The sequence below is a fragment of the Sphaerodactylus townsendi genome, linkage group LG02 (assembly GCF_021028975.2).
Source record: "Sphaerodactylus townsendi isolate TG3544 linkage group LG02, MPM_Stown_v2.3, whole genome shotgun sequence".
NCBI classification, from domain to species: Eukaryota; Metazoa; Chordata; class Lepidosauria; order Squamata; family Sphaerodactylidae; genus Sphaerodactylus; species Sphaerodactylus townsendi.
In genome coordinates this window covers 159,005,543-159,030,370 of record NC_059426.1, presented here as the reverse complement: position 1 = coordinate 159,030,370, position 24,828 = coordinate 159,005,543, and the positions used below count along the sequence as shown (strand labels likewise).

At 47.1% G+C, this 24,828-nt stretch overlaps 1 protein-coding gene across 5 annotated transcripts in view; it reads left to right on the top strand.

Annotated features, from left to right (window-relative positions):
- The first annotated feature begins 8,808 nt into the window (after window positions 1-8,808).
- The window catches only part of BCL11B (BAF chromatin remodeling complex subunit BCL11B), a 174,516-nt gene continuing 158,496 nt past the window's right edge, over window positions 8,809-24,828 (top strand). For 4 of the 5 annotated variants that reach the window (XM_048485360.1, XM_048485357.1, XM_048485359.1 and 1 more), the window contains exon 1: window positions 8,810-10,023. In XM_048485360.1, the coding sequence (XP_048341317.1) occupies window positions 9,966-10,023 (58 nt within the window). In that variant the 5' untranslated portion in view covers window positions 8,810-9,965. Of the gene's footprint in view, window positions 10,024-24,828 lie in introns of all 5 variants that reach the window. The other variant, XM_048485356.1, reaches the window with a different exon arrangement.

Here is a 24,828-nt window from a genome sequence, read left to right as displayed (position 1 = left end):
GTGTAGGTAACCTTGTTAAGTGCTGTTAAACCCCACTGATTTTCATGCGAAGAACTAAAGCGCGATCCTTTACCTGGAAGTAAGCTCGGTTGCTGGCAATTGGGCTTGCTTCTGAGTAAACCCTCCTAGGGTCGTGATTCACCCGTTGGAAGAGTTGAATGGTTGCTTCAAAGCCAAGCCACCGACTACCGCCAAGCTTACTCCCGAGTAACACATGTCTCAGAGCCAACCGTTTTTTCCAAACTAAAACCTCAGTATTCAGGTTAAATTGCCAGGTTGGCACTTTGCGATAAATAAGTGGTTTTGGGGTTGCGGTTTGGGCACTCAGTCTCGAAAAGGTTTGCCATCACTGCCGTAGGCTTATCCATTGGACAATGATGTCAACAAACAGTAGTACGAATAATTTGGTGAATGTAATTTGACATTTATACCCCACTTTTCTCCCCAATGTAGATTCAAAGCAGCTTATAACACCATTCTCCCCCCCCCTTCCATTTTACTCACACAACAACCACCCTGCAAGGTTTGTTAGGCTGAGAATCAGTAGCCCAAGCTTATTCCCAGCTTCTGTGGCAGAGCGGTCATTTGAAATTTGGCTCCCAACACCCAGCAACACACTCTAACCACTACAACACACTGGCTGTCAGAAATGCCTTATTGGAACAGTCCCAGAGTTGGAAGCAGAGTTATTGACAACCTGGAGAAAAAGCAATCTCTTCCAGACTCCTTCAATAGAGGCTTAATGTTTGGAAATGGGCAAGTGGAGCTTTTCATGGCATGCAAGCAAATTACATCACCTGGTAAATAACATCCTTTTAGGCCTCTATTAAGGGGGCAAGATATTTTCGATCCAGTTTGTTATCAACTTTACTTGAAAGGAACACAAAGAGCTGTAGGCCATGAAAGAATTATTCAAAGGAAGTGACATCATATGAACCTAAGTGCCATCAAGTCACATCAGGCCTTCCTCTGCAGAGATTGAAATGCAGATGGAATCTACTCTTGGCCATTTTCATCTGGTGTTGGAATCAAGTTAAGCCTGATCCCCGAGGAATGCGGGCCCACAATTAGTCCTGGGATGCACAAAGCAGGCTCATTCCAAGAAATGGCACTTCTGGAGTTTCCCCATTCTTTCTGTCTCCACTGTGATACAAGTCTTGTTCTTGCATTTGACATGCCCTTCTTGGTGATGGCCACCACCCTGGAGAAAAATAACCCTAGAGTTTTCTAGCTGGACTTCATCTTTAGATTTTATTTATTTATTTTTAGGACTGCTAACTTTGCAGTGTTACTAATAGTCTGGTTTTTGTGCTAGGTGGCCACTGCTGCAGCTGGTTAATAAAGCCCTTTTCAGATGGTTACATTTGGGGATATCCACTGTGCAGGCACTACTGGCGATCCTCCCAAATTGCTTAGTTGCCCTGTGTCTGAAATGCACATTGCAAGTATTTGCCATTTATGTATGATGCCCATTCCAGACACAAGGACAACCTTTGTGGTTAAAACATACTTTTACCTTTTTCCCATATACATGATTGTAGTATCTGACAACGTATCTGTTTGCCAGTGTGGTGTAGTGGTTAAGAGCATAAGAACATAAGAACAAGCCAGCTGGATCAGACCAGAGTCCATCTAGAACGCTGCATTTTAATGGGGTTGGTTTTAATAATATAGAGCCATCATTTAATGTTTATTTAAATTTTGATATTATTGATTTTATTGTGCTCTATCTACTGTCTGTTCACCGCCTTGAGCCCTTCGGGGGAGGGTGGTTTATAAATATAATAAATAATAATAATAATAATAGTCTAGCTCTCTGCTACTTGCAGTGGCCCACCAGGTGCCTTTGGGAGCTCACATGCAGGATGTGAAAACAATGGCCTTCTGCGGCTGTTGCTCCTGGGCACCTGGTCTGTTAAGGCATTTGGAATCTCAGACCAAGGCGGATCAAGATTGGCAGCCATAGATCGACTTCTCCTCCATAAATCTGTCCAAGCCCCTTTTAACGCTATCCAGGTTAGAGGCTATCACCACTTCCTGTGGCAGCATATTCCAAACACCAATCAAGAAGTGTTTCCTTTTATTAGTCCTAATTCTTCCCCCCAGCATTTTCAATGAATGCCCCCTGGTTCTAGTATTGTGAGAAAGAGAGCAGTGGATTCTAATCTGGAGAACCAGGTTTGATTCCCCACTCTTCCCCATGAAGCCAGCTGGGTGACCTAAGGCCAGTCACAGTTCTTTCAGAACTCTCTCTGCCCCACCTACATCACAAGGAGTCTGTTGTGGGGAGAGGAAGGGAAAGGAGTTCGTAAGCCTCTTTGAGACTCCTTAAAGGTAGAGAGAAGCAGGATATAAATCCATCTTTTCTCTCCTACGGAAACAATACGTGCGAGGTGTCTTTGTAGCAATATGTCTGAGGGATTGGTGTGTGAATGAAGGGAAATCAGGATTTGGACTTGGGGAAGCGTCACTGAACCCCACAGGGCATTTCTCCCGGGAGCTGCAAAAAACTACCCAAACAACCCCAATGAAACATAATGGCTGGCGTGATGCTGAGTGCAAACGAATTTTACTTAATTTCCTAAGGAATCAACTCCTTGCAGAAAACTGATCAGAAAAAGGTTACGATAAGGGAAGCCTCCAGAATCTCCGCCTTTAAAATCAAACTGAAATGGACGCCCAGGTCGGAGGAAACAGATGCAAAGACCAGTCTGCGCCGCGGCTGGACCTGCACGGCCGCTAGTTCCTCAAGGCGCTTAAGCCTTGTGCTTCCTCTTCTCCTCGCAAGGTGGAGCGGCTCCCATCGGTTTCGAGTTCCCTGGGCGCTCCTTCTTTCTCCCCTCCCTTCCCCGCAAATGCTGCGAGGCGTATTAAAAAAAAAAGGGGGAAAGGAAAAAACAGCCGCTGGCGGTGAAGAGGGGGGCTCGTTCAGGGCAGGGAAGTTTTGACTCTCCAAAGCTGATACCCTGGAAATCTGGCCGCCCTTGAATCTAGTCGATCAAGAGTGCCAGTTCTGAAATTTGCAGAGCCAATTGGGAATGCATGCCTACTCCCCGCAAGGGAAGTGCAGCCCGATCCTTTTTACTCACAAGTAAATCTCGTCGACCTGCATAAGGGGCGAACCCTGAAAGTTTCTAGAGACTGTGATTCTTCTCTGAAAGGATTTTTCACTTTCCAAAAAAACCCTCGTCGCAGGAACAGCGGTGAGGGAGCCCAATTGCCAACTCGAAAAAGGAACAGTTCTTCTGTTTAATTCCGTTCAATGAAACCGCCACAAACTTTTTGTTTTCTTTAAAATTTCCAGACACCAGCCTCGCACGCACGTAGAAAACTTTTTCCACGCGAAACTATACAAAAACTACGGCGGGACGCGCCACACTTTTTGGCTTGCCCTTCTATTCCACGACATGTGGCTTCCCGCCAGAAGGCGATTGGTCCGCAGCCGCGCGGGTTCCCGCAGTTTTAAAGCGCCACCCTCCGCCCTGCCCGCGCGCTTTTTGCTGCGAGGATTTGCAGACCTTGCACGCCGAGCTCCCGTGTCTGGGGAGGGAGGGAAATGGCACATGAAATTAATACTTGGCCCCATCCCAATCTGCGGCCGCATTGCACCCTTTTGCTTGGGAGCAAGTTCCAGCAAAGACCGCGAAACTTCTTTCCGAGAAAACGCGCCTGCAGGTTCCCAATTGCATGGTTTTGGCTTGTGAACTAGAAACCATGCGTTTAATACATTGACACTCCACAACATAGTTGACTCGTTATTGATTGTGCATTCTCGTGGTAATATTTCCGAAACAGGCATTGAAGAGAACCAGAACCTTTGCTTGGTTGAGAGCTATATGCGGGGGGCGGGGGCCTTGCCTTGAGGGGAAAAGAGAAACTCTTAAATGACCATATTAGCCTGCTGGTAAGCGCCGTCAATGGTGCGTTTTCCCCGGTGTCTGCGCGGGATCGCAGCTCGGTTTCCTAACCGTGTTTACAGAGTTGATTTCAATGGGCTTGACTCCCGACGCTTGGGCTTGCGGCCAGAAAGCGCTCTCCAGCAAAAGTTAAAAGCAGCAGGGGAAACTCTTTGAATGCAAAGTGGCGCCGTCACAAAGCACGACGATACGCGCGTCCCGCCGGCACTGCAATAGCCGCCGGACTTTTGTTTGCTGAAACGGGCAGGGACAATCTAAGGGGGGAAAACTCATCCTTGTTTCTTTTTCAATTGCACGTGGGATGCAAGAAGACGGCTGTTTATCGATCCGCCTTTTAAGGGGGGGGGGGGGGTGCCAGTGTCTTCAAAGCCGACGGGCACATGCGAAACACGCCTGTCGCATTTGCATGCAACTGACCCCGCGTCGAGCAGATTGATGCATGCAGCCCAAGCTGGGAGGGGGGGGGGTGAGGGAAGAATCAGACAAAGCAATTAAACCTATTATCGAATGCAATTCAACACACAGTCAGATCAGTGGGGCAGATCTTTTGAAGCCCCCCCCCCCACCCCGTGCCTGGAGCTTTGCATTCTTTTGGGCAAGGGGGTGCCCAGAAAGAGTTTCTCCACTACCCTTGGAGAGCCAGCCAGCCCCTTCTCTTGCATTTGCCTCCCGTCCCCAGCGACGGCGGCTGGGGATATCGACGGAGCGGGGAAAACAAAACCGCGGGCCAGCTGCGGATGGCGGCGGGGTCGGGCGGGAGGTCAAGGTTAGCCCGCGCCGGCTATTGATCTGCCTGTGTGCGCGGCGCGGAGGAGCGCGAAGAGACTAAAGGGGGAGCTGTGCGACAAGACATTGGCGGCGGCCGCCAGTAATGATCACAAGTGCCAGACAGGGGAGGGACCGAGCAGGGGGAGGCGCAGGCAGCGCCGGGCCATTTTCCCCGGATCGCTTTTTCCCTTCTCCCGCCCCTGCCCGTCCCGGGAAGAGAAAGGGGAGGCTACCTCAGGTGGCTCGGGGGGCGCGCGCGTGGGTGTCCAAGAGGCCAGAGGCCAAAGATGCGCGCCCCGAGCCACCTGAGCCCGCCAGGATCGATTCTCTCCTTATCTTAGGACTGTCAATGCCCCCCCCCCCCCCGCAAGGTGGTGGCAAACAGGAGGCTCCCTGATAAGGGTGACCGCTTGGTGCTGAGATGGACTTTGGCCATGGCGCGCCTCTAGTCTGAGCAAACGCGCGCGCACAACAGCACCCACTCAGGAGAAGAGGGAGATGATATAGTTCTCCCGGACACCAAAGAGGGGGAAAAGGCCGGCTTTCTTGTCCTCCGAGGAAAATGACACTCCCCCCCCAAACTACCCGAACCGTCTCGTGCCCAGAAAAAGACCCTCCTGGTTGGCGAATGTTGTAGAATCACAGTCCCCTTTGTTGAGTGCTTTCTCTCGGAAGGGTCCCCGCGAGTTTCTGTGGGAGGCTTGGGACACCCAAAGAGCAGCGCAGGTGTATTTATTTTTAATTCCCCAAATAAGCAGGAGTCCTGCTGCACTTCGGAAGCGAACATTTGGTCCTCCCATCAACTTGTGCTAGACTTCTGCCACAAGAGCCCTGCTTGTTTTCCCGCCAATGACCGATAGACCTGCGGAGAAGGCAGCGTTAGGGGGACTCTGAGTCTGGCCGGCCAAAACCCCCGAATCATTTCTACATCTGGGCTGTATGAATGCCCTTTTCACAGTGATCCTGGATGCAGAAATGATTGACAACTGTCCTAATGTCAGAAAGCGTGGAACAAAACCGGAACTAAGGAACGTTCATTCATTCAGACTAGAATGCCTATAAAAAGGAAAAGAAGCCTGCGGTATTTGTGTTTCACACGTGACACTCCCTCCCTCCGGGTCTAGTTTCCCGATTTCCTTGCCTTGTCGCTGTACCTGCCACTGCGCTTTCCAGTTTGGAAAGGCCCACCTTGACCCCCGTGATATCCATCATGCTGACACCAGGTGGGGCTGGCGGGTTTCTAGCGTCGCCGATGGGAAAGGGGGGAAAAGAGGCAGGAATCTTTGGCACGAGGAATGATGGGAGGTGGGGGCGACTCTCAGCAGCCCCCCCCCCGAAAATTCCTCAGTCCCCTGCAAGAATACCTTCTTTTCCCCCTCCCCGATCTGCTAGGATTGTTTGGGCAACTTTTTTTGCGAGCCGGCCAGCCTCACTCTGTCCCCGGGATTCCTCCGGGCTCCCACCACGATGCAAATCTCCTTTTGTAGGAGTCTCCAAAGCCTGGAAAGCTGGGAAGAGGTTACAAACGCATGAAAACCTCGCCACATCTGATGCCCTTTGTTCATGGCACCGGAGGGCCAGGCGGGGTCGGGTCTTCGGGGAAAGGGCCTGGGAAACTTTGGCCCCGTGCCCGCCAATGCAAGGCACCCACCCACTCGGGATCGTCGCGCCCGCCCGGCCAGATTGACATTAGATGAGACATCAGACATTAGATGGTGCTTCCGGGGAGATCAGAAATTAAGAATCTGATTGTAAAATTAGATTAGGAAGGGAGAGAAATGAAGCTTATCCCAGGCCAGTCTTCAAGCAGAGGAGTAAAGAATTCAACCTATCAAAACCAGGCTATCCTATGCAGAGTTAGCCCAGCCTAAACCCACGGGACCAAGCGCAGCTCGGTAATTCTCCCATTGAAATCCAGGGAGCCGGATTATGTCACGCATGCAGAGCTTTAGCTGAATGTATGAATGCAGATCACATAAGTATCCCCCACCGATTCTCACAGAGCCCACCCGGGGAAATCCGGAGTGGTTTCTTTCTCCACGTGTGCGTGTGAGGGAGGTGAAGCTCCCAACGGAGGTGTGTGCAGAAGGGGGGGGGTCCTAATGCTGGGAAGGGCCGCTTTCCCATGGCTTGACCGACCAAACCATTCAAGCGCAGGACATCAGACGGCCACGATGCCGACACGGGCACATGTGGAAAACCTTTTGGCGGGGACCCGCGGGCACGGGGAGTCCCGGGAAAGAACCAACGGGAGAGGGTGGGGAAGAGATCAAGCTCTCCCAGCAATAATATTCCATGCCGTTTTATGTTCTGCTCTTCTTGTGTCTATTCCTCGGCGGCCCCTGACCTGGATAGCCCAAGCTCAGGCCCCCACCAGCTTTCAGAAACTAAGAAAAGGGTCGGCCCTTATTGGTTCTAGGGTGCCCGACCACCAAGGAATACCAGAGTCCCTAAGCAGAGGCAGGCGGTGGCAAACCATCTCTGTCAGCCTCTCCATGGGGTCGCCCTCACCATTTGCACCACCACTAGACGAGTAAACGGGGGTATTGTTCCCTCCCTCTCCCCCTTTCCAATGCATGAAGCCTGGATCCTAAACTTCTGGATTTGTGTCAAAGCATTGGTCTAAATAATCCAGAAGAATTTGCCCCCGTGAGCATAACCTTCCCTTATGCACCATTCCTTCCTACGTTGATGATCCCACCTAGAAGCGGGCAATCCTTGAGCCGTTTACTCGAGTGCAGGACCCGCCAGATTGCCCAAGAGCCCAGCTTTTAGGGGTGTGGGCAATAGGATTAGGAGCACGAGGCGCTCCCGGGGATTTGGGGCTGCCCGTCTCAGATCGCAGCCGCTTCCGTCTGTTCCCCTGAGTGACCAAAGGTGTCGGTCTGACTCTGCTCTAGAGTAGGCCAGCTGTCAATAGCCGCCCGTCTGACTGCAAAAGTCACGCCTTAACTGTTTAAAGGGCATCAACTCCCTCCCCCTCGTGCAAACCCCGGGCCCGGGACATGCTTTTTTTCCCTTAAATATATGGGGTTAGTTCCAAAGGATAAAAGTTCGGATCCTTCCTGCAACCCCGCCATTTCTCTTCATAAGTAGCTTAAGCGGTTTAAAACAGGCATGAACGATTGGAATCGGTGAATACAGGGCGGTACTTAAATCGGAGCGAAAGCGTCCAGAGGTTTGATGACCCTGGGAACATCGCTGGGGCTGCGTTTCTTTTCCAGAATTTGTGCCAAACCGGCTTCGACCGGGGACGATTTCCCCAAAGAAGTTCCTTTATTACAGGAACCCTTTCCAGCTACACGGCCCCTCCCCTCCGCCCTAACCCGGTCCCATCCTCGCCGGCCAGCCGGGCTTTCTCGGGTCCCACCAAGTTTGCAGTGCGTTTTGGGTTCCCACGGATGTTCACAGGGATCCTTATCCACGCTAGGTGGCTGGGCGCGCGAGAGGGAGGGAGGGGGGAGAGATAGTGTAGTATAGTGTCTTTGTGGCTCCCCCTGCAATCGCAATTCAGATTAAGGAGGGAGAGAGCGAGCGAGAGGCAGAGACGGGGGGGGGGGGAGAGAAATATCTCTTCCCCCGCGCAGATATTTGTGTTACTGTAAAAACGCTCGGAAATGCACCGCGAAGGTGTTTTCGAAGCAGAGTCGCCGCCGCTGCTGGCGCGCAGGGAAGAGCGAGCGAGCAGAGGGAAAGATCTGGTCAGGGGGCGCCGCACGGATCCCAGCGCAGCAGCAGCAGCGAGCCTCCCGGGAGATCTCGGAGCAGGTGGATCGAGCGAGGAGCGGACGGATCCCGCGTCTCCTGGGCGGCCGCCTCGGCATCCCCGGCTTGAGTCGACCATGCCCACCTACTACCCCTCTTGCTTGCCTCCCCGGCGCCAGCGCGCACGGCTTCTCCAAACCCTCTTTACCTTACTCGTGCGCCTACCCTCTCCGCCCCCGAGACGTCCTTCCAGTGGGCGGGGAAGGGGTGCCTTCCCCTCCAAGACCTTGACTGCTGGGGTGGGTTGGGGCGGGGGGGAGAGGCTCCCCTCCCCCCTCGCTTTTTGGCCTCCCCCTCCCCTGCTGAATCCTGGTTAATTTCATTTTGGCTGGCTTTCAGCAGAAGACAGCCCGGGCGAAGCAATCGGAGGCGCGCGTGTGCTGGGAGTGTGTTGGAGGGTGTTTTTTTCCCCTTTCCCTCTCTCTCTCTCTCCCTTCTCCCCCCCCCCCCCGCTTCTTCTTCGTCTTCTTCTTGTTCTCTTGCCGGGTACAATGTTAAAAAGCCACCGCTAGTCGCCCCCAGTGATCCTACTCTCTAGGTCTTTTTTGTCTCTAGTGCAGATTAAACGTCACGTCCGCACTTGAACTTGAATTTTATCCCATTGTACGGAGGCAGCCCCAGCCATAGAGAGACAGAGCGCTCCCAGGGAACCAGGGCTCCGCCATCTTCACACTGCAATATATCTCCTAGTAATAGCCAGCACTCACCCAGAAGCACTGGGGGGCTTCTTTCCTAGCAAGACCCTGTGCCAAGCGAGAGGGGGGGAGGGAAAGCCTGTGGCAAAGTGGGGGGCCAGCAAAGCCAAGCAAAAAAAATAATTATAGCAAAAAGCAAAAACAGCAGCAACAACAAAAAAAAGCAAGCAATCCAGTGGCACTTGAACTGGCGATGAGGAGTCACAGTTTGGGCTACCCCTAAACAAATCAATTAACCCAGCAAGGGTGATTTTTTTCCTGCGTTTTTCCTTTTTTTTGTTCTGCGTGTGGCAGATCCCATTTTTTTCCTACTTTTGGGCAAGCGCGCGTGTGTATAATCCAGTTTTTTTTTCAAAGAACTCTCCGGGTGGAAGAAGTGCACTTTGCTTTTTACTCTTCTCTTTTTTTGCTAAGCACTTTGGAAAAATTAAAGTGTCAGTGCTTAGTGGGGTGGCGGGGGGAGACAGAAACGGTCCTCCTCTCCCGAAGTTGAAGAAAAAGACTTGGAAGCGGTGGAAAGAGGGGGGAAAAACAGACTGTTTGGCGAAAATAAAACCAGCCTCCCCCCCTCCTCCGGCGATGATTTTTTTTACACTGAAGACAGAATCTCATCTCGAGTAGCAAAGGAGAAAAAAAGCAAAACAAAGCAGCAAACAGTTTCTTTTTTCCCCCCAAGTTTTTTTTTTAAAGAAGACCTCCGCTAAGAAGAAAAAGAAGAGGAGGAGGAAGAAGAGGAAGGTGATCGCTCCCCCCCTCCTTCGACCCAACTCCCCTACCCCAGTCCAACTCTCCGGGCGATGACCAAGTAAATGCTGGGGCAATGTCCCGTCGCAAGCAGGGGAATCCGCAGCACTTGTCACAAAGGGAAATTATCACGCGTAAGTTGCAACTCCTCAACAAGCCGGTTCGGAAAGGAAAAGTGTGCATGTGAGTCTTGGGGGGGGGGGGAGGAGAAAGCACGAGAGAAGCCGTTTCTATGCCTTCCATGAAATTGACCAGGAGATATTTTTTTGGGGGGGGAGGGTGCTGAAACCAAGGGTCTTTTCAGACTTAGAAAGCAGGGAGGGAGGCCCGCTGGTGGGTGTGTGTGGCTGGCTGGCTGGCGGGGAGGACGGGGGGGAGAGATGAGGAGGAGAGTGGGGGGAGACGAGCGAGAAGAAGAGAGGGGGGCGGCTGGGAAAAATGCAAAGTTTCGAGGCGAATATTTGCAGGCGAGCGTGCAGGGAGCGGAGGACGCGGCGAAGCCGGTTTGCAAAAAGAGGGGCCGCTGGAGGTGGTGGGGGAGAGGCTGGGGTGGGTGGGAAAGGCCGGTCCAAAGTTGGCGAGCGCAGGAGAGCAGAAGCAGCCGCCGCCGGGGAAAGAAAGGTGGCTGGAGGTGGAGGTGGTGGTGGGGGGGAACGCCTAATGGGAACCACATGGAGAAAGGCTGGAGTGGCGAGGCCGGAGTGGGGAGCGGCACAGAAGGAGAGGGGGAACGCAGGAGGCGTGCGGCGCGCTGGAGGCGCACGGCACGGGGAGGCTCTGTGTGCATATGGGGGGATGGGGGGGGAGGCGATGCCGAGGCTGCCCCCCCTCCCCAGTTGCACAGGGAAGGCGAGCGGGCCAGGGGACGCAGGACAAGTTGGCCGGGGTGGGGGATGTCAAAGCGCAGGTAGCCGGCCACGCTGGAGCCTTCCTTCTCTGCACACCCCCGCGCGTCCCCAGGTCTGGCTGTCCAGCCTGGAAGGGCGGGGGGGGGGGGGCGCGTGTGTAGAGGCCAATCGTGGAGTCGCCAGAATAAGAGGGGAGTGGGCAGGGATGGTCAGAAAGCGTGCGACGGACAGGGCTCGCAGAGGCAGGTGGCCCCTGCTTTGCTCGGCCAAAGAGCGCGCACTTTGCAAAGCGTCCAAAGTCCTGTCCGAAGGCGCCGTTTTGGCCAGAGCGAGGTGATGTGGATCCTTCTTGGCCCGAAATTGTCCCGGGAAAGGCGTTGGGATGAGAAGGGAAGAGGCAGGCAGAGAAGCCCTGCAGAGGAGCCGAAGATGGGGGTGCGGAGTGGGGGAGACTTCAGCCAGTTCCTCGCCTAGGAGCTCAGGAGGAGGCAGTTTGCAATAGTAGCAGTTCCCTTGTACAAAACCTCTGTCTTTTCTGTTTATATGCATGTGTACATATATATATATATATATGTAAAAGCAGACCCGTAGTCCTTTGGCCCACTTCTTTTTTGTTTGCTGTCCCCAACCCTGAAACGCAACACAAAATCTTTCACCTCTGAGATGTCCTAAAGATTGCAGGAAGGTTTGCAGTTTGCTCGCCAAGACAGCTAGGGAAAGGTCCTAGATAAAAGGGGGTTTAAAAGAGAAAAGAAGAAGAAGAAGAAAACATCCGAAGTAGTGATGGTGAAAATTGGGGAGGCAGAAGAAGGGGTGAGGGGAGCCAACAGGCATTGCAAGCCCAAACTAAACCGTGCCAAATGCCAAAAAGAACAGCTCCCGTGCAAAAGCCGAGCTTTTTGCAAAACTGCCTTTGCTCGTGGAGCTGGACGGGGAGAGAAAAGGAGGGGGCACAGAGAGAGGGAGAGAAGGGGGCCGACTCGGCGAGGCTGTGCAAAAGAAATTATGTTACATATATATACATTTAAATACATAAATATAGATGGGGAAGGAGAGTGCTGAAAAGCTCCCCTCCCCCCCGAAAACCTAGCAGCCATCTGCCAGTAGCGTTGGGTGACAGCCCTTTCTGTCTCTTTCTCTCTTCTTGCCCTTTGTTACAGCTGATAAAAATGTTATTTCGAAAAGGATTGCTCGGAATTATATTGCAGGGCGAAGGCAGGCGCTCCACGCGGGTCGGGGCTTGGCTTGTGACGGACTGTCCCCCCCCCCCACTTCATTGTTATTTCTTGCTTTACCCCCCTCTCCTTTCTTTTATTCTTGCATCTCTTTCCCCCCCTTATTAACCATCACCGGCTACAGTACCAATGAAGATGCATTTGGTGCCGGCTTTTTAATTGATCCGGAGCAGCTGCTCTGCAAACCGGCAGCTCCTGACAGCCCCAAAGAAAGTGGATTAAAACCATTTTAAAAACAAACATCCTTAGGGTTCACTGTAAAAAAAAATGTTCCCTTAGACAAGCCAGCTGATTTGTAAATTACCTTTTCTTTTAGGGAGAAAGCAGTGGAGGAGGGGTGGGTGTTTAAATAAATCCAGATTATTTCTTGTACCTTCTCCCCCCCCTTTGCAAAGATTTTGGCATTTGAGATGATGGGATATGGGAAGAGGGGAGGGAAAAAAGGCTGTTTAGGGACCAGAGGGGTAGAAAGAAACATGCTTGCAAATTTACTTTCATATAATTCCTTTAAAGATGAGTCTAGGCAGATGGGACTGTTGATTAATTTCAAATCTTTTTTGCTCTAGTGAAAATTCAGAGTATACCATTTGATAAGGGGATAACCCCCCCCCCCCCAGGGAAGGGTTAGCCCAACTATCTGAGGGGCTGTTTCTTATAGGATGCCTTGTGTGAAGTGTTGGGTTGCCTGGGTTTGTGAGTTGGCTTTATCTATCCATCCCTCTTTCTATCAAGGAGAGGCGTACAAGAGGATCCCCCCTCTTGAACTGTTGGGGGGTGGGGTAGGCACCCAGAGAGGTGGTGGGCATTAAATAGGGTGTGTGTGTTCCTGTGCAGACCCCAGCCAAGCCATCCAAACATGCAGCATCCAGGTTTGCTCGAAAAGAGGTTTTCCACCAGGCAGCAGCAAGTTGGACCTGTTTCCAGGCAGGGGTGATAAATTATTAAAAGAGGATCCTGTTTAAACAAAAAGGAAAGGAAGCAGAGAGACCCCTGAGAAGTTTTCTAGGAGAAGCACAAAGCAAAAGGATCCCCATAAATATAAAATGGGAACTCTCTCTCTCCTGCCATTCACGACAAACGCCCACCCTCCCTTCCCTTTTTTCTTGAATGAATTTGCTCTTGCTTTTTTTCCCTGAGATCTTGAAGCTATTTGATGCTTCATTGTGAGCCAGTTGTCAGCAGAATTGCCTGGCATTTCAGGGTACATGGATAAGTGGCACGGGGGGTGTAGGAAGGAGAGTTGACTTCATCCTTAACCTTCTTTGTAGGAATTCATTAGATTTCAAGGGTCTGGGGTAGCCTGATCCTGAATGGCAAACTAGCCAAAGCGGGCAGGGGGGCTGAGTCTGATCCTGTGCATGACTGCTCAGAAGTAAGTCACATGGAGTTTACTGAGATTTACTCCCTTGTAAGTAAGCATAGATTTGCAGGCTTGAGGGTACAATCCGGATTTAGTTCAGATCACTGGAGGGTTTTTGTTACAGTCTCCTTGGGATGCTCTCTTAATTAACAGTAGGCTTTAGAAATATGTATAATTTATTAAATTTCCAAGTGCAGACCACTGGCTTCTACAGCTTCCATCTTTCCCCCACCCAAGTGAATCAAACCCTGTTAGTGATAGACAAGAAGCTGAGGGTTTAAGTTTGTCTCTAGTGATGGGTCGCTGTGGAAAATACAGCAAAATTATGTAACATTTAGAAAGTGAAAATGAGATGTATGTGTGTGAAAAGCAGACGTAAAGGCCTTACTGTGTGAAAGAAGGTAAGGTTGGTTTGATTTCCACAACAGTTTTCTTTCTTTTTGTTTAGGCTAATGGTTTATGCCTTTCCAGCTAGAAACAAGGAGGTTTGAGCACTAATTCTGCATTTTAGAATGAAAAGACATATGTGAATGGAGTTAAGTTAGCTCCTTCTCTGCTGGCAAAAATCTCCTTCATTCATAGAGGCTTGACCCTACCTGAAGAAACTTCATGGGAAGGGAGCAATTGAGAAAACCATCAGATATTCCTGGGTACTCCATCTCCCTGCAATAAAACTCAAATCCCTGCACAACAGGTTATAAGTAAAGCTTTCTGATCTGAACCTGACGATGGTGATATGGAGAAAACATCCACACAGATACAAATAGACATAGATATACATGTACACATGAGTTTCTTTAAGGAGGGAAATTCTCTATCATTAAGAGGCAATTGAGGAAACTAAAAAAAATATTGTTCCAATACTTAGGTTCCAATACTGAATAAGTAAAGAATGGGATACTTGTATTTTGGGGATCTACCTGCTGGTGTCTACAGCAGGTATGACATTATGACTTTAAAAAGTGCTATGAAAAGATTGTATTCTGCACGAGAGCTTCATCTGACTACGCCAGGCACATGACTTTCTTAGCTGAACATTGCAGAATTAAAGGTGGATCCATTCCCCCCTCTTCTGTCTTTCCCTCCACTTCCTAGCCTTCTGTCCTCTCTTAGAAATGCTTGTTTTGCGTTGCTTTGCTCAGGATAGGAGAAACAGCTTTGCAAGCTGAGGGTGGACTCCGAAACAGCTTTGCTTTTCTGTGGTAGGCAAACAGAGAGGAGCATATTTTGTCAAGCTTGCTGAAGCATTTTAGTAAGCATGGCTTAAAAAGCTTTCTTTTTCTGTTTTGTTTTGTTTTGTTTTGCAATGTGGTCGTGCTTTAATGGCAAGTGTTGGCAGGAGCCCACGTCTTGCGTCAAGTGTATTGGAGGGCTGTGTTGAACAAAGGACTGTCTTGTAGGGCAGGCAATGAGAATGATGATCGGAGTGAATGTGGTCCAGGTGAGGAAGGCCAAATTGGAGGTAACGGAGGGCTGGCTCCGTTGACACCTATGCCCGCCTTATCAGAACGAAATGTGCTCGGAGTTTGCTGCATTGGCTTAAAATATTTTGCATAGTGCTTTTCTCCGTCCCCCCCTTTTAAACATTTCCTATCTAGATTGCCCTGTGCTCCCTTGTTTGTTGATGCCAGATGCTGTCCAAAATAAACTTTGGGAGCTTTTCAGCTGGATTGCAGGTCACGTTTGTGCCTGGAGGTGCCTCCAGTGGCGGGCTGTGACGGCTAGGGGGCGCTCATAGCCTGTCTCATAGTTGAGTCTGGTCGCGGCACCCATGAGGAGAGGAAATAATCTAGGTAGCGACCATTCAGTTTCCATCGCTGCAAAATGTTTTTAGGTATAAAGTTGTGGTATTGATTTTCATGTCGAGATCTATATGGTATGAGATGAGAGAGATTGCAAGTTAGATAAATCTATTTTCTAAGCAAATTATGACTGATTAAGCGGCATTGGCAAGATACATGCCTTTAATTAAAATTAGTTTTTAACGGTGTCCCTGACTGTTAACGGCTTCAGTTTGATTTCTCAGTTTGGAGTCTCTGGATTTACTATGAGTGAAGGGTAGCTGGTGCCCAAGTAGGAAAATATATATGCATACCATTTTTAATTTGCCTTTTTCATGCTGAGCCTGTAAGATTCTTACAGCAGAATATCTAAAATACGAATCTTGTGAACCAGTAAGAAAAGGCCAGCGCATCTAAACCCTTAACAAAATACAGCGTGGACATGTATGTGTTCCCCTCATTTGAGTGTATTTATGTATAAATGAATATTTATGTATAAATGAACAAAATGTACATTGCGAATGGCAGAAATGATGTGATCAAACCGCATCCTTAAAACTATACATTAACCCATGACTTGTGTTCTAGTCACAATTGATACACGCCGATTTTTACGTGTGTGAATTCCACTGTTGCACAATACGAATGTAGCCCTTTGTAATGAGTATATATAAATATAATAACTCGATCTTCCAAAGTTCCTATGCTAACGCAAACTGACACATCCAGACAGTTTTTTAAAAAAAGATATATGACTTCATATTTAGATGAGCAATACCGTAAGGGATAAAAATAGGTATCGGGTGAGTTTAAACAGTAAAGGTGCAAAACCTTTAGAAGATGCCTGAGTAGATGGGAGAGGAATGTGTCTACAGCTTTTCAATGCTGTGAAGGTCAGAAATGCACATGAAGTGCTAGAATCAGATTTGGGGCAGACAACCTTCCTTTTAATTCTTGTATCCTCTAGAATAACGACTGAATATAGATGGTTCCTCCTAGGAAAGAAATAGAAAGCCATCTCTTCCCCGTGCAAAAAAGTTTTTGTCGGATGGAAAAAATCCCTTCCCTGCCTGCTTTCTGTGGTTACACACACCTTGTTAGTGTGAACTCTGTAGTCCAAGTGTATATAATTGCATGGGCTATAAACAGAAGGGCCCCCTTCCATGGGGATACCTGGGGCGAGTGTTCAAGAAGAAGTTTGTCAGGTTATGGCACTGTTAACTCTTCTGCTGATGTTCTCATTTTAGGGCATAGTCTGTGGGTGGATGTTCTCCGGTGACAGGGTAGAGGGTTGCACTGGAACTTGAAAGAGAAATAAATGAGGTCTGACAAAAGAGAAGGCCTGTCACCCACTATAGGAAAAGACTTCACTCTCAACTAGACAGAGCCTGCAATTTATCCAATGATTCCTCTTCTTCACTCAGTCTCCACGTCCATCTTGTTGGGAGGGCAGAGACAGTGGGCAGTTTGCTGGATGGACTTGAAAGATGACCCAATCCAAAGTTTACGATACCCACTTTCCCCTCATAATTTTTGGGAAACTCCTTTTGTTGTAAAAACCTCTACCTCGCCCAGCTGCTTTCTTCAAACTAGCGAATGAAAACTATATAAACATATGCACACGATGCTTTTCTTTCGTACAAAATAAATAAGGTGCTGGTACAGATATATAAGGTGGCAGTGATTTCCATATTTTCCCTCTCAGGACTTGGGAGAGCTCCACCCCTCCACCCCCCCCCCCAATGCCTGTACTCAGTGCTAGCGAGTCCCACCACAAAAAAGCCCTGACTGTATGTATGCGACACACAAATACATGTATGCAAAATAAATAAAAAATAGCAATAATTAAGAAGGAACTATTCTGTATGTCATTTTTCTTACAGTGACATTCATGTATGCAAGTTTCATTCTGGAATGGTATTCCCCCTTATTGCTTAGAGAGTCTCTTTGTGGTTTTTAGACACTGACCTTTTCTTTTAAAAAATGCTTTTATAGTTGCAGTTACAGAGACAAATAAGACTAGAAAAATAAAAAGAGACTTGTTAGGAGGAGGGGGGGCCTTCATGATGACGTATCTTAAGAGTATAGTGAGGCCGGCATAGTTGTCATGAGAGCTCTTTATCCAAATACAGAGACCTGGGATACATGCTGCTACTCGGTGGTTGCGTGGTTCCCGTTTATTTCCATAAGCCTTGTGTAGGGTAACTTCCCTAGTGGACACGACCCTTAGGAGACCACCTTGCATTTAGTTCTGCCGGTGTAGGTCTTTGAGGAAGTAAAGTGCACAGGCACGTGAAAAATATGCATACAGTTATATATATCTGTGTGACAAGACAAGTGGGGGAAACACCCAACTCAGACAGAGTGGGCAACTTACTGATAAATGTGTGATTTATCCAGCAGCGGTTATAGTGACACCTCCCCCCCCCTTTTTGCATATTTACCTTCATAAAATGTCCTTATGCGGTCCCTAAGCATTCTTTCTCCTCCATCAGCCTCGAAGGCGGGTGTGTGTGTTCCCAGCAAGTTGCAATTTCTCAGCATCATTGGTTAGATTTGGTTCCCTCCTGTTAGTAGAATAAATAAATTAAAAAAACACCCTGTCAACTAATTTTTTTGTTCAAGGTGGGCTCTTCAGACACAGGGCATTTTTCTTTCTCTCCCCCCCTCCACTCTCCCCTTCCTGTTCTTCTACCGAGGAATATATATTTGAGTGCCTAAAGTTGCCTCGTTTTTGAAAACAAAGAAATGAGAAGGACAAACTTCACCTTGCATACACATGCATCATATGGGGGGGGGGGGAATGGGTGGCGGTAGCTGCGGTGTTCAAAGAATGTCATCATATTCTGGCACAAGTGACACCAGATTGGGGAATTGATTAATGGTGTGGCATTCCAAGGGACCGGCTTGAGTATTTATTTATTTTGCATACGCTAGACTTTCGTGCAAAGAATGTTTCTTTTTCATGTAAAGGAGCTAACAATTTAGGGGTTTGGGAACACCAAGATTGGTGTTTTTTTTTTAAGGGGGAATAATGTGAGTCAAAGGCTGTGTGTATTGTGAGTGCATTGCAGTGTGTGTGATGATGGAAGAAGGATAAATACAGAGGGGCTTGTATGCAGAAAGTCAACTCTGCTCCCTTTACGATGGTGCTGGAATGAACCAACATAATCTGTCAGTGGTGGAGCCCCCTAGGCTTTTTGTGGGACTTGAAAAAATGACCCAGGAGAGTTCAGGTGTGAGGAACAGTGGTGATTTACAACCTCTCCAAATCCCTCTTTTGAGACAGGCATTTGACAAAACGGTTCCACCTGTGTTCAATCCACAGCAAGAAGTCAAATCCATTGATTGTTTCATTTTAATTTCATAGAGGGATTTTTTTGTTCGCATATTGTGAAAATCTATAATCCATATATCGCTTCTCCCGGCACAACGTAAGACATTCTGCTCACTTTACGTATATTTCTCCTCCTGTTGGAGCACCCACCCTCCCTTTTATATTTAGTTTTAACTAAAACAAATCTATTCACACGGGAACAAAGGAAGCTTTTGTATCACATCATCTGAATCCTGTATTTATCTGTGAAGATTTACGGCTTTCGTGGTCTATATCAGAACCTGTACATTTTAGCCTCTCTGTATCAATAAATCTTTTCATTCCTTCGTTTTCTCCCCCCCCCCTGTCCACCCCCATTCCAAACAGCTAGTTTATTTAGCAAAACATACAACACTCTTGTTCTGTTTACGCTGTATTTTCTGTAGATTTTGATTTCAATAAGGGCAGAGACTGGAGATTCAAGGAAGTGGAGCTGAGGTAATCTTGGGTTTATCAGAGGCCATGGAAGTCCAGTTCTCCACAGAGCTAGTGCCAGAGTTCCATTAGATTTTGTTCTCTAATGTTCATATTGGAGAATCCTGGCTATTTTTTAAACTTTTTTGTTCACACATTTTCCTTCACCGTTTTATTTTTACCCACGAGGTCATTTTTCTAATGTTTGAAGCGTTCGTCTGATGTTTAGTTGTGTGAGGGGTTATGTCCCTCCCCCAAGATTGAAGCCTGTTCTGCTGAAGGTGTTCGATTTGCTGGTTTGCAGAGCAGTGTCAGAATGTGCAGTAGTTGCAAACGCTTTCTATGTAAAGGGAAAGACAGTCCCTTAAAAAAAACCACCCTCGTTGCTGGTCGGTCCCTCGGCTTTCTTTAGCAGTTAGAAGTCATTAACATCTGAACCCTGATCTTTGCAAAGTGGCTTGGTCTCCAAGCAAGGCCTGTGCCAAAAAATTGCCAATCCTACTCTGCAGCCCCTTTCAAAGTTAGGGGCGATTGCCCCCTGCATGTTACAACCTCAGATGCCAAAACCAAAAGGATAAATGGGGGGCGAAGACCAAACTACTGTCTCTTGCTGCTCTACATGTTTTCACACATGACAGTATGAAGTTCTCAGTAAAAAGTCTCACTCTTGTGCTCAGATTGATGCCCTGTGTGAATGCAGTTTAAGATGGATTGTAGAACTAAAGATAATGGTACATTCTTGCTAGCGTATTCTTTATTGTTACCCCCTTTATTCTGCAGAAGTCCACAAATCAGAGTACACTCAGGGCCTGCTAATTGTCAATAATTTGATATAATTTAAAACAACAACTTTTCTACAACTTCCCTCCTATTGTCCATGGAAAGATTCTTGTTTGCTGCACATGACCGAGTGGTTATTTTTAAGCAATTTTAAGATTTTTGTGTGAAAAACGCTCTTCGAGCTGTTTTGTGCCGGATGGTCTGGTCTTTATGCATCCGCTGATACACCTGTTTCGTTCTTCACACGGCTGGGATTAAATAGTGTTGAGCGTTATATCTTAGCCTGGCTCCGTACTACCCTGTTTGTGGGTGACATCTCAGCTTTTTCTTTTGGATTTACAAAAATTGTGCATATTGGCAGATTAGAATGATTACTAAACAAATGAAACCCCCCTCCCCTCCCGTCCCCAGCCCAGCCCAACCAAAGCCCCTCGTTTTGGGGAGGTAAAGAAGAAAAAAAATGAAATGTATTGTGCTGTGAAGTTCAAACCTAATCAAATCTCTAAATGCTAAATTTCCCAGTTATGAGAAGAATTTCCAGGCTGAACGTTACTAAAACTGGAGCAGATGATAGATCCGAGCTTTCCACATTCAGTGTTGTGATATCTTTGGAATGGTCACTATGTGACTGATACCCTAAGTTCTGTAGTGTTATTCTGTGGAGATTGGTTGGGGCACCAGCCGTCATTTCTGATTTAGGCACCGTTTGAAAAGATGAAGCAGTATCTTCCCTCCTCCCCAAGACAGCTTCAGAGTGAAACTTTGCAACGGATTGCTTTGGGTCTCTTTTCATAAGCGAGATGGAGAATTCTGGACGTAACAGCTGGAAGATCTTGAGTGTACTGGGAGATCCTTGCATGGGGCAGAGCGGGAGACTGCCTAATATACCTTTTGAAGTTAGGATTTCCCAGTAGAGGGGTGCAGCTGGCAATTGCTGCATGATTCATCAGTTCATCATTACAAAACGCAGTCAGATCCGGTTAATCTGCAGCCTGCTCATCTGGGTCTGTGAAGAGATTTACATGGTAACCAACCTTACAGTACCCATGGCAATCGCAGCACCTACCAGTGCCTCTGCACATAACTGTAGCAGCGGCATTCTTATCAGCGTCCGGCCTCTCCCATGCTTGCTTGCAATACCTTGGAGAACTTGGACCTAAGTGAGGAAACCACAAAATATTCCCCCACCCACACATTATCTTGTTCCCTTAAAAAAAATTACACCCCCCCCCCCCGGTTTCTAGATGATAAGTCTAGAAATGGGAGTAGGGGTAATTTTTTCCCATTAAATATTTGAACTTAAACATGACCTCAGTTCACATATCGCAGTTTTGAGGAACACACCTGAAAATGAGAACGCATCAGACACATGTCCTGTGCAGGTATGTTTGTCAAGGAGCTGTGATCGGCTGTAGCTGCCTGTTAAGCGTATGCTTGGAGCCACTGCTGAGTTTGCTCCTGGGTTGTATCTGAAATGGTCATAAGAAACTTGATTCAAAATCTGTAGAAGCCAAAGAGACACTCTTTTCCATTGACACTCAAGTCTTTTTGACATATGGCTGGTGGGCCCTGTAAACCGGTCTGCTCTCTGTGAAAGAAATTGAACTGTGCTAAGAGAACACAATTTGAGTCTGGTAGCACTTTAAAGACCAGCAAAATTTCCTAGGATAATAAACTTATTGCTCTGGAAAAAATTATTGATATTTATGGTGCTACTCGAATTTGTTAAGCTGCTACAAACTAACATGGCTACCCACCTGAAACCAGGTTTAAATTACATGTCGGCTACTGGTGATTGTGATCCTCTTACCTCATCTAATTGTACTTATGTCACCGCCCTAAAAGTTGGACTGTTAGCATTACCAGTTATTACAAACTCTGATGAAGAGTGCTGTGATGATTAACCTTTTGAACTGTAGCCTCTTTCAATCCCTTGAAACGGAAGGCACATTTTTGATACTTCCGTTGTGCCAGAGTTGGCTGTTTAATTTTCAAGGAATTATTTTAGCGAGGAGGAGGAGGAAGAAACTTTATCGACAGCCTCTGGAGGCCTAGTCTGACAGGACTGTTACCCACATTTTCTCCAGAACCACTCTTTTCATGTCAGTCTGAGCCATATGCGCTACACAATATTTTGAAATGTAACTGGATGATTTTCTTTTCTTTTTTAAAAATAATATTTCAAAATAATAAAATGTGCACAGTGGAAGTATTTTCTTTTTCTTTTTTTTGCGTGTGAATATAAGGTGGTGAATATAAGGTATGTAGCCTCCAAGTAGGTAACCTTCTGTTGAAGAACTTTAGAGGTTGCATACGTACATTCTGCTTAATTTCAGTTGACTTTGATAAGTTAAAGCAAGCTGTCTCCACATTTTTGAAGGAAAACCTGAAATGACTATTTCATTCTTCCTTCATACAAGAGTGAAGTTTTAAAGCCTGCTGATAACTTTGAATTCATGACTGTAGTCCAGAGAAGTTAGTCCTAAACACAGCCTGTTGAAAATTGTAGTGAGTTTTGTGTGTTTGTCCCCAAGCTCGATGTGTTGACGTCATTGTGGACTTAGCAGTTTGGGGCACAGATCTTTCACAGTTTTTCTTCTCATCAGGTTGTGACTCAGAAGAAGAGCACATGCGGAATGCCCGCAATTAAATTATCTTCTTGAGACCTTGGTTAGCCATTGTTATTCATGCAAAAAAACAGACCAATGGCCACGTTAGTATGCCTCAGACATTCTTATATATTTTTGTGTCCGTTATCTGAAAGCAGGGTTTTTTGATTGCTGGACTGAAGGAATATGAAAGAGTTAACAAATGGGAATTTGCATCTGCATGTAAGGACACAAGTATTTACACAAGTGTAAGTGTTCTTATCCCAAATGGATGGACCTTTTCTTCAGTAAGCCAGATGACTTATTGATTCGGAAATAAATCTCCCAGAACCCATTCAATCTAGAGCGATCCAATCGCTAGGCCCACTCTGGAGTGAGCAGGTTGTAGACTGTAAATGCAGATTAATTTATGCTACAGATATAATTTATTTATAATGTTTTTCAGCCTGTTTTTTTATTAGTTATCGCACTAAAAAAATCTTTAAAAACCAGCCACTACCATCTGAAAGGAATTTGTGAAGGGAGAAAATGTAAACCTGACGTCCTCAAACGTGAGGACATGCTAAAGGATGAAAGGGAGACGAGACGTTATTTATTTTTTTTAAATGCCATTGCAGACTTCTTTGGTGGAGGCAGAAGGGGAGGAGAGGATTCCATATGAACTGGCACAGGTCGACTGAACTAATTATGGTCAAACGCAAGTGGGACCATTGAAGTACGAGAAGCCAAGTTGGGTAGATAAAGGGAGGAGGGAAGTTACTGGAGAGCGTAAGAACTCTTGCAGAACCATCTTGCAAAAATCGACCAAGAGAGCCAGCATGGTGTAGTGGTTAAGAGCAGATGGATTCTAATCTGGAGAACTGGGTTTGATACCCCACTCTTCCATCTGAGTGGTGAAGGCTTATCTGGTGAACCGGATGTGTTTCCGCACTCCTACATTCCTGCTGGGTCACTTTGGGCCAGTCACAGTTCTTCGGAACTCTCTCAGCCCTACCTACCTCACAAGGTGCCTGTTGTGGAGAGAGGAAGGGAAAGGAGCTTGTAAGCCACCTTGAGTCTCCTTACAGGAGAGAAAGGTGGGATATAAATCCAAACTCTTCTTCTTCTCTTCAAAGCAGGATAGGGTTTTTTTTAAGTATATGTGCAGCTATGTGTATATTTCTATCTATATATAATCTTTACAAGGCTAATTAAATGATTAGAGAAATTAAAAGATTTTTTGGAATAATTCAGTTGCTGGCAGCTGAATGATATTTTAGCGTTTCTAAACAAAGTGGGTCTAGAAGCTTAGCCAGGGTCGCAGGTTTTTGTTTTTGTTTTGCTCTTTCCCCCCTTTCGCAATTTTTCCCCGGTACAAAATACATAATCCTGATGTAAAATAACAATCAAAAAGCAAAAAACAACAACAACACCATCCCTGAACTTCATCGGAATATATGCTATAATCTAGCCACTGTAATTTGATATGCATATCGAACTGCAGGGCAGGGCAAGGCAAGATGGTTACTAGAACTTGCTAAGAGGCATTTTTGGGTTCCTTCTCGCTCATCTCCTGTCCCCCCTCCCCCTGGTTCCTTCTCTGTACCTTGGTTGAGTTCAGTTGTGCCTTTCACTTTATTCCTTGCCGTTCCTTACCTTATCTCTTCTAGGGTGTGCATGTTTTAATATTTTGACAGTTTGCTCCCACCTCAAAAGAGAGAAACAGTGCACACGATGTCTAAAGGAGCCTTTTTGCGGCTCTCTGGTATTTTTTCCCCCTTTCCCTTTTGGCTCTAAAATTATGTATATGTAATTGGTAATTAAAGGTGCAAGCTCTCTTCAATATAAACAGTATTGCTCAATGTTAGATCATTAAAGGGAACAGAAGCACTAAATAATTACCTTTTGCATTGTGACAAACCATTCGCACAGAAATCCACTCACTTCCCGCTCAGCGCAGGGTTATGATTACATTTTCACGACGGCAAAGCGTCTTTTCATAAAATAAATTGGTAAATTAATTACGTGGCATTGTCTACCGACTGCTTTTAAAGTAAACTTAGAGGAAGGGATTGGGGGGGAAAAAGTAATTAATGGGTTTCGCATACCGTGCATTATGCCTGGAGTTGAGTTACCTAGTGGATTAATTTGGCTGCAAGCAACTGCAGGAAACTCAAAAGCCTTTGTAAGTGTGTCTTCTATTCTGTAGGTTCCTACACCTCTGTTGATGGCAAGGGGGGATAGCGTGGGCTGTAATGTGAACCGCTGTGAATGTAACAAGTGCCAAGATCTGATATTTCTCTCTCTCTCTCTCTCTCTCTCACACACACACACACACACACACACACACACACACACACACACACACACACACACACACACACACGGACTTAGTGGGTAACGATGCAGATTATGATATGTATGATTTACGTACTAATTAAAAATTTCTTTCGGAAAGGGAAGCTGGGTATGTTTTGACCTTTAGCTGTTTTCTCTGGCTGAAACTCTGAAATTGGTCTCCCGGTCAGAAAGGAGTTTTCCCTCTTTAAAAATAATG